General features: G+C 45.7%; 1 protein-coding gene across 4 annotated transcripts in view; it reads right to left on the bottom strand.

Annotated features, from left to right (window-relative positions):
- The window catches only part of Arhgef3 (Rho guanine nucleotide exchange factor 3), a 280,755-nt gene that overhangs the window by 34,803 nt on the left and 233,660 nt on the right, over positions 1-12,292 (bottom strand). For all 4 annotated transcript variants that reach the window (XM_050158206.1, XM_050158207.1, XM_050158208.1 and 1 more), the window contains one exon: positions 5,520-5,627. In XM_050158206.1, the coding sequence (XP_050014163.1) occupies positions 5,520-5,627 (108 nt within the window). The remainder of the gene's footprint in view (positions 1-5,519; positions 5,628-12,292) is intronic.

A 12,292-nucleotide genomic window follows, 5' to 3' on the forward strand; every position in this document is an offset into this window, starting at 1 on the left:
ACTGTATGATTATGCTTTAAAAATGCACATGAAAATTCCTAAAAGTATTCATAGCCCAAGTGTCCATGACTACTAGACACCAGCTATGTGAAATAAATCCTATCAACACATTACAATAATACATAGTTCATAAAGATCATACTTTTCAAATATAAGTGTTATATAATACTTTCTTTCGGTCCTACATAAAAGCTCCGCACCCAGATAAATGACAAAGGGAGGATGTAGGTAGAAAAAGGACAGGACAAAACCCACGGAGCCATTAGCTCAGTTGGTAAAGCCCTTGCCTAGTATGTATGAGGCCCCAAGTTCAACTCTCAGGACTGTATTCACTAGGTGCGATCGTACAGTCTGCAAGTTTAGCATTGAGGAAGTAGACCAAGGTCATCCTCGGGCACGCAGCAAGTTCAAGGCCAGCCTGGGCTATAGGAGACCTTGTTTCAAAACGACAACAAAAACTGGGGTGGTGGGGGAGACTTAAACCAAACTATTAGGGAAAATAAATAAGATAGTAACCTTAATGAAAGTGGGAGTGCCCCCATGTGAGGTTAAGAGAGGCTGATTGTGCAGCTGCACCCCAAAGTGAGCAGATCACACAAGTGAGGTTAGACAGACTGAGTGACCTTGAGCTATGCTCAGGGGGTAGGAAGTACGCACTAATACTCAAAGTCATTCCGAGAAGAAACATTCAAATGCTGTTTTGGAACGGAAGGCCGCGCACATTCCATTTCTTCCTCTTTTTCTGTGTTTTCCCACAAGGAACACACACTTTGTCACAGACAAGAAAGATGTTCATGTCCAAAGAGAATGAACAGCCACCTCCCAGGGCAATGCATTCCGTCCTTGCTGGACTTGACTCAAATGTGTTTAGCAGTCATGCACAGCTGTGCACGGAGAGGCGGCGCTCAGCATGCAGCTGGCCCATGGGAGCTGGTATTCCCTGTTCCACACGAGAGGCGCACACTCCGGCCCCTTTCAGAGCTGGGCCAGGTTTCCCTCTCAGGCATGCTGGAGAGGGGATTTATGGGCCTGGGGGATCCAGACATCTGTGCTTTGGTTTACCCACAGTCCTGTGCTCACCTTTTCTGGTGAGGAACTGACAGAGAACCCTGTCGTCACCATAAATGCTGCCTTTGTGCTGAGGCCCAATTCCCTAGCCCATATCAGTGCCGGGAGGCAAGAGAAACAAACCTGGCAGTGTGTTGCCTCCGAGACCACTCACACTTGTAAATGGGTTTTTAATCTTTCTGGAAAAGGATGCCAGCTCAGAGTGCCCAGTATCCTCCTCCACTGACTGTAGACGCACAAGGAGAGAACCGCTAAGAATTGATGGAAGCGTCATGTTTGGGTCTGAGTCACTGCTTGGCCTATAATTAAAGGAACTCAACCTGAGAGATGAAACTGGATATCCAAAAGGATCTATATGCCTCTGAAGTGCCAGGAGCCAGGGGAAAAGAAACAGTGCAACACAAAACCAAGCCGCTAGCTGGGTCTGGTGGCACTGGTGTGCTACCCCAGTCACTCATAAGGCTGAGGCAAAGGGAATCAAAACTGTTAAGGACTGCCTGGGCTACAGAGGGAGTTCAAGGCTCACCTAGGCAACTTAGTGAGACCTTGTTTATAAAACACATAAAAAGGGGCCAGGTATGGTGGCATATGCCTTTAATCTTAGCATTTTGGAGGCAAGGGCAGGAGGATGAGCTATATACATGGACTATCTTAGGCTAACCTGGGTTACACAAGGAAGCCCTGTCTCAGTAACAACAAAGGGGGGGATGAGTTGGACACACACAGATGAGACGGCTCAGTGGATAAAGGCACTTGCCACCAAGCTTGATGACCTGAGTTCACCCATCTGGGCCCACGTGGTAGAACGAGAGAACTGACTTACATAAATTGTCTTTTGAACTCCACATGCACACCACGGCAGGTACAAACCCCCCCCCCCCCCCCCCCCGCCAAATAAAAATGCAATAAAGATCTACAAAACGAAAAGTTTGGTAGGAAACCACCTGCCTTGTTATCTCCGTTACTAAAAATAAAAATAAAAGAAACTAAGAGAAGGGAAGTCAATAAGCCAGTTTGCCTCGTGCTCATGATTTTTTGAAATAGAAAAATTATATATACAGGCGCATAAGGCAAGTGACTGCTAGGTGCCAAGTGGTTTTGCCATGCTGCGCTCTCCTTGTTTGGCTTCTCTCCTAATAGGAATGAATGGATAGCTAAGCAAATGGTGAAACCTCTTGACATTGGATCCTGAGCTGCCCCCGGGCCCACTCCTCCTCTTCATCCTCCCTGCTCCACTGGCTGCGTCAGCACTTCCTCCCTTTCTAGCTGGCAAGGGAAGCAAGGACGCGAGAAGGCAATGAGCAGGGTACCAGCTTAGTAAACAATGCTCAGAAGCTTACACTGCACGTCCCAAGGGAGCAAGCTGGCATTCACCATCCTCTCAGATCCTCCCGTGAGCACGGTGTTCAAATACAAGGCCGGAGGTGTTTTCCTCCCCACTAACCTCTTCCCTCCAAATACCACAATGTTCAATTCTATATTTCTATATGCATAACCATTATGAATAACTTTTCTATTTCTGCTCCGTATATACAGCCTAGTGTTAGCTATTTGTCATGACAGTTAAAAAAGGTCAGCAGGAATTTATTTCGTAAGAGAAAAATATCTCTGAAGATTTAGAAGACAATTTTCACATGGCAGACCCTCCCTCGGGTCTGGCTGTCTCATCCTTGCTTGGTCTCAGTCTGCTGGTTTTCAGACATCGCTTAATTAATTTCTTTCTTTCCCAGTTCTCTAGGTCAATGTACATTTCTAAGATGATCAACTTTTTACTATAGTGTTTCCTGTGCAGGACCCCTAGGAATCAGAAGAAAAAAAAATAAAGATAGCCTGGGAAGTCTAAAGAAAAACGGTGAAGTATGAAATCAGGATGGGCTACAGGGGAGGATACAGTGTTCTCGAAACACAAACGCAAAGGTTGACAAGCCAGACAAGGCAATGTTAGCTAGTAATGGGACTAATAGCTCCAAGGGCAATTGTAGAGTAGGCTAGCTACTCGACCCTAGCTTGTTACTGTCATGTGGCAAAGTGAAGCCCAGCCCTGCCATGAATCTACCAGAAGGCAACTCCATCCTGAGAAAAGAACCCAGACACAGGAAGAGCCCAGTGCAAGGTGAAAGCTCACTTGGTACTTGTAGAACGAGTGAGGCCCTCCCTGGCATAGGGTGAACTTCCTGCGAGAAAAGTAGCAAGAGAGGCCATTAGTATAGAGATCCAACATCAAGGGATGAAATAGCACACAGTGAGCTATTGACTCTCACTACTGAACCAAAGCTGGAGAGGAAAGGGTCAAACACAGTTGACAGTCTAAAGACTTTTCAAAATGCAGAACTCAGCAAAAGACCAGATGTGCAGGTTCTCAGGTGATAATGAATCTTCCAGGAAAAGCCCACAGTGAAGTCGTCCAGAGGGCGGAGACACTGGCCACAAGGGACAGTAGGCAAACACATCTTTCTCTGCTTGCTCTGCAGGCCGACTCCAGCAAAATCTTATTTTCTTTCTCTGTTCTTCCCACTAAGAGACCAGAGGATAACCAGGAGTCCACAGTCCCAGGCACTGAGACAGATGGAGCCAAACCCAGACCTAACTGGGTGGTTAAGATATTCACTCATGATTGACAGCAGAGTTAACAGAGAGGTGGGTATAGAGGGCAAGTGGTAGGGAGGGATGGCATCACAGGGCTGTGGTGCAGACCTCAAACAGTGAGGAAGCAGGGATGCAAAGGGCTGTAGGAGAAGCTCAAAGCCTTCTTAGGTAATAACTGTCATCATGAGGTATGTCTCTGGGTCAGTCACTTCAACCTCTCCGGTGTGAAGCTTGGTTTTGCTACATAAACTTCTGCTTAAGCTCCGTGGTTACCTAAATTCTTTCCTTTGAGAAGATAAGAACCAAGGAGAAATCTTCACCTGGAAGCATCTCTCTCCGGGCAACAATTTTCTTAAACGTTCAAGGTCAAGATAAAAACATTGCTAAACACAAGTACGCAAGACAAATGAGAAATGGCAGGATCGACTTGCTTAGCTATGCTGCATGAGACCTCATGGGCTGACTTTTGTGGGATTCAGTCTAAAAGGATATTTTTATGATTACAAATTGGTTCCAAGGCTTTGGCTAGATCCCAACCTTCACTTCAAAAGGCAAGCTACGGTAAGAGGTTAAAGAATAGGCTTGGTGAGGAGGATCTCTGTGAGTTCGAGGTCAGCCTGGTCTACAGAGCAAGTTTCAGGACAGGCTCCAAAGCTACAGGGAAACTCTGGTGAAATGGCTCAGTGGGTAAAGGCACTTGCTGCCAAGTCTGGTGGCCATGTTCAATCCCTGGGAGCTTCACAGTGGGAGGAGAGAACTGACTCCTCCCAAGCTGTCTTCTGACCTCCACATAAGCATCACGGCGCATACATGCCTCCCCTCTCCACATGCACGCGCACACACACACACACACACAATAAAAATATAACGGTGCTTGAAAACAACTTGTTAACTAAAAATTACTACTGTAGACAATACTCACTACATAGCTAGTCATAACTAAAGGCTCTTGAATTTATTATCTCATAAATCTTTACAATTATTCTACAAAGGAGCGATGGCCTTTTATAAGCCACAATGGTGACTGTATGATAAATTTACCTCTAAGGAATAAAAGCAAGACTTAGAAATGCTAAGTTGTCTGCGCAAGATTGGCAGTCTTCAAACAGAGAACCAAAGTCAGAACCAAGACACTTCGGGGCTTCTGTTCAACCCGGAGGTCGACAAACCTTTTCTGTAAATAGACAGGCACAGCTGTGTCCAAATCAAGCTCCTTATGGACTTCAAAATTAGAATTTCCTATGGTTTCCACATATAAGAAATACCACTCTGGCCGGGCAGTGGTTGCACATGCCTTTAATCCCAGCACTCGGGAGGCAGAGGCAGGTGAATCTCTGTGAGTTCGAGGTCAGCATGGTCTATAAAAGCTAGTTCCAGGATAGCTAGGACTGTTACACAGAGAAACCCTGTCTCAAAACAACCAAAAAAAAAAAGTAGAAACCATCATTAGTTCATGAGACATGAACAAAGAGGTGACAGATGTTTCCCCCATGCCCCACACCTCGCTGACCCTGGTTGAAACCACAAGTTCTGCTACCATCTACCATCCAGCTCATACCACATGCTGATAACTCAGGAGTTCAGAAACATCACTGGGCAAAACCAGTAAGAGTGTTAAGAGTACATTCCGGAAAGTGCAACTGTGAGGAAAACCGAAGAGAAGTGGCCCTGACTCTGCCTGACCGGGGTTACAACTTGCACACACCTTCTCCCAGGCACCCTTCATCTGCACGTCTCTGCAGTAGCAGGATGATGCGGGTCGGCCTGAAACCAACAGACACGAGCACAGCATAGCTTTCTGCAACCCAAGTCCACGCCCCCTTTCCTGCAAGGTTTGACTGCAACCCAAGTCCACGCCCCCTTACCTGCAAGGTTTGGCTGAAGCGCTTTAACGGTGTGGTCTTCACAGGTGGGATGAGGTTTGCTAGTGACGTGACTCTTGAAAGGGGTTTGACCCTTTTATTACTAGGTTCCTGTAGAGTTAGAAAAAAAAAAAGAGGACAATGTTAAAGCCGATCTTGAATATATCTGCCACATCACATCCATCCTGCTCCATGATAGGGTGATTTAGACCATGAACAGTGCCCTAGCATCTACATGGATGAGCTGGCTGAGCAGTCAGAGAAGAGAAGCGACAAGAGATGCAGACAGAGGCAGAAGGGTAGGGATCCACCCTGCTCCCCCATCCCCATATCCAACACCCCCATCAGTGATTGTTTCATTCAGAGCTTCCACTCAGTGGACCCCTTCTTCCGTTGCTGGAGAGAGAAGCCAGCCAAGATCTCCCAGCCAAGGACCTTGCCAGGCAGTGGCGTGTCTTTTGCTGCTTCTGGCTTCATGCTTTAAAAAACCCTTCCCAGCACACCTTGCTAGAGCCATTCTTTTGTATGCTTTATCTATTCATTTTTCGAAAGTACAAAGATTGCTTTTAATTCATCAAGTAAAAACCTATTTTTAAAGCATTTACTACTCTCTCTGTATGTAGAAGAAGGGTCAGAGGATGGTTTTCCAGAGTTGTCTCTCTTCTCCCATCATGTGGATCCCAGGCTGTCAGTCTTAGTGGCAAGCACACTAACTCGCTTGGACATCGGACAGGCTCCAAATAGTCTTTTTATAATAAGTTTTATTTCTAGGATTATAACAAAGTATCTTTGTGGCTACAATAATGGAGAAACACATGTTAAAATTCGTAAAATATCGAATGGCAAAAGGAAATGTACAGGGAGAAATTTGCATCATGGGTATTGGTTCCATACTATTTATAGCCACACATTTTCAAAGTCACCTCCACACAAAACGTCAGCTGCAAATCTGTAAGTGACTCCAGAGCTGGCTGGCTGAGGAGAGGGCGGCTCCCTATTCCAAAGGACACTAGTCAGGAAAGCAAACACTTTGCAAGAGAAAGAGAACAGTTACCCCCATTTTCCTAAGCTCCATCTGACCTGTAAATGTCAAATCAGCCAGTTGCAGCAGACTTCAACCAATCAATCACTACGGGAGCCTCCTGTCCACCCCCCACCCCCCATACACCCAAGGTGTTCATCTTTCCTTTTCATCCACTGTTCTAAAAGTTTGGAGGGTTGAGCTGGGATTTCCAATTCTTCAGGGGATTCCTACAGATGTTTGGAGAAGTCCTTCCTGAATCTGGAACCCGGCTGGAAGGTTTTCATGTCATCTGATGCCCTTGCCGGTCTCGGAAATTAGAAGTGCCCTCTTAAGACTCACCCTACTTGCTGACATTTTAAGTAGAAAAAAAAAAATTAAACTTATAGACATTCAAAACAATTCCATGGTGCCAGAGAGTGAGCTGCGAGTTCATAATGCAGTCAGTTGCTTTTCTAGGACAGGATGGACCCGGCTGCCAGGAACCTCTCTGACTTCTGGGCACGCTAAATGAGCCGACAGCAGACAATCCTCGAAACATTAGAGAGGCTGAGTTTTAAAATGCAATAGGCGAATCTCCTAACATGAGAGACTGCACTACAAAGGATGGGGGTCCTGACAAGAAAGGTCCAAAAGCTGTCTCCATCCAGATGGTGATATCCTTCAGGATGCTCCTTGCCCAGTTCCTGGTCACCAGTGCCTGAATGATTATTTTTAAAATCTGCCCCCCCTTTACATCATATCTGCACCCTCGGCATACTGAGTCCACACACGCGTGTGCACATGCAGCCTCTTAAGCACTCCCTGAATTTCCCTAAATGCTCCTACTTTCGTCTAAAGGCCAGGGTTGCGCTATTGTTCCCTTTGGCGGCATAAACTGCATCGCAGCACGTGAATAAAGTCCTAGGGGGAAAGGGCTTGGTCTCGGATAGTCCTGCATACACCTTGGAGCCCAGAGAGCCAGGAGTCTCATTTCCACAGCTAAAGCTGTATCAGAATGGAGAGGTCGAAGGGTGAAAGCAGCTGCTGGTCTTGCTTTAAAGCAGGGCAGGGAATGCACTTGGCTGGCTCCAGGAGACCTAGCTCTGCTCGGCCTTCCGTGGATGTCTGACTTTGTTGCCAGTTTAGATGGCCCACTTATGGATCTGCATTATCCATACAGCTATAGGATACATAGTCAATGCCAACACTGGCCCAGCACAGGGATGCTTCATGGAATGGTAGTCAGAACTGCTTCACTGACACATGGCCTCCAAGGGAGTCAACAGCAGGCTGCTCTTTGGTGATCTGACATTCCTAAGCCAAGAGGAATGAACCAGAAGCCACCCTGTGTTTTCATGCTGTGATCCAACAATGCAGGCAGGTGCAACTTCAGAACTTAAATACTTACAGGTTACAGGATCTAAGTGGAGGGGGGAGGTAGGCTTTATATCTGACCCATACGAGCGAAATATGAATTATTGTGCTATCCTTGAGGGCTGCTGTGAGAATAAGAGATTAAAAACAATTCTTGGCCTAATTTGATTTTTCCTATCCATTTACTCAGTCTGTCTCCAGCTACATCTTACTATTGTCCAAAGGGCCCTCTGAGAAAATATTTCCAGATTCTAAGTAAATAGCATTACTGAGAACGAGCAAACGCAATACCGAGGATGTTTTTTGGTTTGCAGGAAGACGACAGAACATAGCCTGTCTGGTCCAACAACGCGCACTGCCAGACCCAGACCGTGCTGGGCAAGGCCAGTGCCACACCCAGCACAAAATGTACTGTTTCCAGTGCACACACCACCACCGCGGGATCCGAAGGGCAGGCAGGAAGGCCCATCACTAAAGAACTCTTAAAGGGTGTGTGTGTGGGGGGGGGGAGGTAGTAAGTTTGAATAGCAGAAGTTCTGTTTAATCTTTTCTAGGCTTTATTGCTTTGTTACACTAATTAGGACTGTCTATACGGTGTTTATTACAAGTTAGATTAGTACACTAGTCTAATTGCTGATTCTAAATAAAGTTTTGCATAGTCCAGGCTGGCCTAGAACTATGTAGTGGAGGCTGATCTTGAATTCCTGTCTTCTTGCCATTAGTTCCCGATATTTTAAATATTTTAAAGAAATATTTATCTATGTGTTGTGGGAATTCATTCTGCTAACAGTTGTGGGGTACTGGCTATAGGGCACGGCTTCTGTGTGTGGACATGATCTCTTATAAGGAAGATTTGGCAGGTCGGAGTAGAAGCAAACCTTCTGGTTGCTCATATCTCCTTGGGCAGAAAGGCAGCTGAACCCACAACAGCTTCCACATTGTTCTGTATTTGTGAATCTGTATTTCCCGTTGAATCCCCAGAATAAAGACTTTTGTAAATTCTCGCATTAATCTACGTAAAACATTTTTATGTGTATGAATATTTGCCTGCAAATAGATATGTATATTATGTATTTGCTTGGTGCCTTTGGAAGCCAGAAGAGGATGCGAGATTCCTTGGAACTAGAGTTATAGAGGGTTGTGAGCTATCATGTGGATGTTGGGAACCAAACCTGGGTCTCTGCAAGAGCAGCAAGTGCTCCTGACTGCTGAGCCAGATCTCCAACTACCTACTTGCCAAAGTGGCTATTTTTAAACATTGATTTTGTGTTTATTGTATTTGATGAGAGCACGAAAGAGACCCTTTATCAAGTAGAGAAAGTTCTCTTGATATCAAGTTCGCTATGGATTTCTACCATGAATCAACATTGACTTTTATGCAAATTTTCCCTATTCAGAGGAAAGGGAGGAGGAAAAGAAGTAAAAGAAGTGGGGAGGTGTGGGTGGGAAAGAGAATGAAGACGGCCATATTTTCCCTAAAGAATTAATGAGCCAACTGCAAACAAAAGGGAATACAGCACTCTGTGCGACTGTACTTTTAACACGAGTTTTTCTTAATGTCTTTTTAAATTCGTTTGCTAGGGAGGCACAGTGACCTTTCTATCCCCTCACTCTGCCTCCCGAGATGTACAAAACAAAGCAGATGGTATCACATAAGAAACTGCCTACCACAGCAGCGGACTGCAGCACCGTTTCTCTCTTCTCTTCCTTCACAACAGTTCCACCGGAAAAGACCTACAGCGAACCTCATTTTCTCTGTTCTTCATTTTTCAGACAGAGTGGGGCTGGGCACAGTATGAAGACGGTGTATATCAATCATGTCTGCAGCTGCCCTGGGATCCCACCTTTACTGAACCACCACCACTCCCCGGGGGGGGGGGGGGGGCACAGGCACTTAGACCACATCACCGCAGGACAAGGCAACGGCCCTGCTTCCTGCCAGAAGTCAGGCAGAGGTGAGAAGTGTTTGTGTTGGTGGCTGCCTCTGCCCGTGAGTTGAGAGGGTGACATGACGGGCCTTCGCAGAGTTCCAGCTGTGGGTGCTGGCGTTACCTCTGGTCCACCCTCCAACTCTCTAAGGAGGCTTTCATCACCCTCATGTTAAATACCAAGTTACCATCTCATGGTGACTGATTTCCCATAAATACATGATATCATACTAATACTGGTAACAGGCTCCTTTTTGTTGCTGCTGTTTTCAAGACAGGGTCTTATTATGTAGCTTTGGCTGACCTGGAACTCACTCTGTAGACCAGGCTAGCTTCCCACTCACAGAGACCACTTACATCTGCCTCCCAAGTTCTGGGGTTAAAGGCTTTTGACTTTAAAGGCTACAGGGTCTTATCTTGGAGCTTAACATATAAAAGTCACTAGTTTATTTCTCTCAACATGCTTTTAAGTTAATTACCTATCGTGCCCAGTTGAAAGGTGAAGAAACTGAGGTCTCAGGTGATCGGCTGGATTAAAACCGTCCAGTTGGATTAACAAAACATGGAAGGGGCACCATAATCTGAGGCAGGCTGACAGTAGAGCCATGGTTAGTGGCCTGGGGCCAGCTAACTTCTTCTGTAGAAGAGCAGAAAGTAAGTTTAGACTCTGTGGAACATCTGGTCTCTGTCTTAAACATTGATTTCTTCTGCCAGATATCAATATTATGCAAATTAACCAATATGGGTGTGGACCATTAAACACTTCATGGATGAACACAAAAATTCAAGTGTCATATAGTTTTTATGACAGAAGCATTATTTTCCAACTATTAGAAACACATTATTTTTAACTCGAGTCTCACAGGAAGTGTGCCAGAGCTGACTGTTGCTGACACTGCTACTCAGTAGCCTTCAGCCTCAGAATGTGACAAACCTCAAGGTGACACCCTCAGGCATTGTACTTTCCCACAGGCACCCTGGGCCACATCACAAACTTGACTTGCAGTTTCTACCTAGGAATGGACATGAACAGGGGCTATGGTTGACTTCATTTCAGCATGAGTAATCCCTAGTCCAGTACATTTTACTTTATAAGTAAATCAGTGCTGTGAAATATCCTTCACACTGCGTGAAGATACTTCGCTGTGATTGCTTTACTAAAGAGCTAAATGGCCAACAGCCAGGCAGGATTTTGGGGGCAGAGAGAACACTAGGAAGAAGAAGGGTGGAGTAGCAAGGAGGACTCAGAGGAAGCAGCCTGGGCTGCACAGAGTAAAGGTAATAAAGCCACACGGCAGCAAGCAAATTCATAGAAAGGTTTAATTTAATTACAAGAGCTAATTAGAAGCAAGTCTAAGGTATAGGCCAAACTTTTATGATTACTAATAAGTCTCCCTATCATCACTGGGGAACTGACAATCCTGACAAAAAAATCAGCCTAGAAATCAGTACAAACATTATCAACTTCCTCTGGTGTGTGAATAAAGGCCATTTTAAACAACACAATCCCTTGGATCCACTTCACAATAAAATGGGGTTGGGGTGATTTGAGATGAAGAAAACAGGATGTACCACAGGTCGATTAACTGTCAAAAAGCACAGACCGCCACAGGTTGATAACCATCAGAAGCACAGTCGCAGCCGCAATCTTGCCTGTGGCAGAAAACGAAATTATCTTTTTTAAAAAAGAACTTTTTATAATGGACAGAAAATTATTCTGAAAAATGTATCATCAAAGGCAGAAGGGGGAAAGATGAGTCCCTGAGCTCATTCCTAGAGCCCTGTGTGGAGGGGACCGGAAGCAGTCATCATCGGCACAGAAGAAACACCACTGCCAAGCATCAGTAACTCAGTGAAGACACGCCCTAGTGGGGCAATGGAAGCTAGGAGAGCTACATTACGACATTGAAGTCCAAGTCAGGGAGGCACCAGTCCAGCTCCAGGCTCCCTGAGCTCTTTTCTGTTACTGTTTTTTGTTCTATTTTGTTGTTGTTGTTGCTTCAGCTTTTATGAATTCACACACAGGCTCCTAATCACTACACTTCCTAAGATGATCTGATGGTGGTCAGCTGACTTCCTTTAGATGCACACAATAAAAAGAATCCCTTCAGAATCAGACTGTCCCCAGGCAGGAGTCCGCTGCCCCTGCCGTATTTGTTTTAATCTGAAAACATGCTTCGCTTTCCCCATGGCTCCCCCCAAATCGGGCTTCTCTTTCCACCTCCACTCTTCTATGAAGGAGGAAGTAAGGCCTCCCAGCTCCCCACCCTTTGGTGCCAATCAAACCAGTGTAAAGTTCATTCCCGTCCTCTTCTTAGTGCCCCAAACTGCTCACACTGATTTACAGTTTATGCTCAAGACTCGCCCTTCAAGACTTCCAGGTCGCACCTACTCTTGCCAAGGCCTTCCCTGCCTGTCAGTGGCTGTCCTTCACCACTAGCTGACACTTGTACTGGCTGGCTCTCTTCCCA

The sequence above is a fragment of the Alexandromys fortis genome, unplaced genomic scaffold (genome assembly GCF_014885135.2).
Source record: "Alexandromys fortis isolate MF-2015 unplaced genomic scaffold, M_Fortis_MF-2015_v1.1 scaffold_106, whole genome shotgun sequence".
NCBI classification, from domain to species: domain Eukaryota; kingdom Metazoa; phylum Chordata; class Mammalia; order Rodentia; family Cricetidae; genus Alexandromys; species Alexandromys fortis.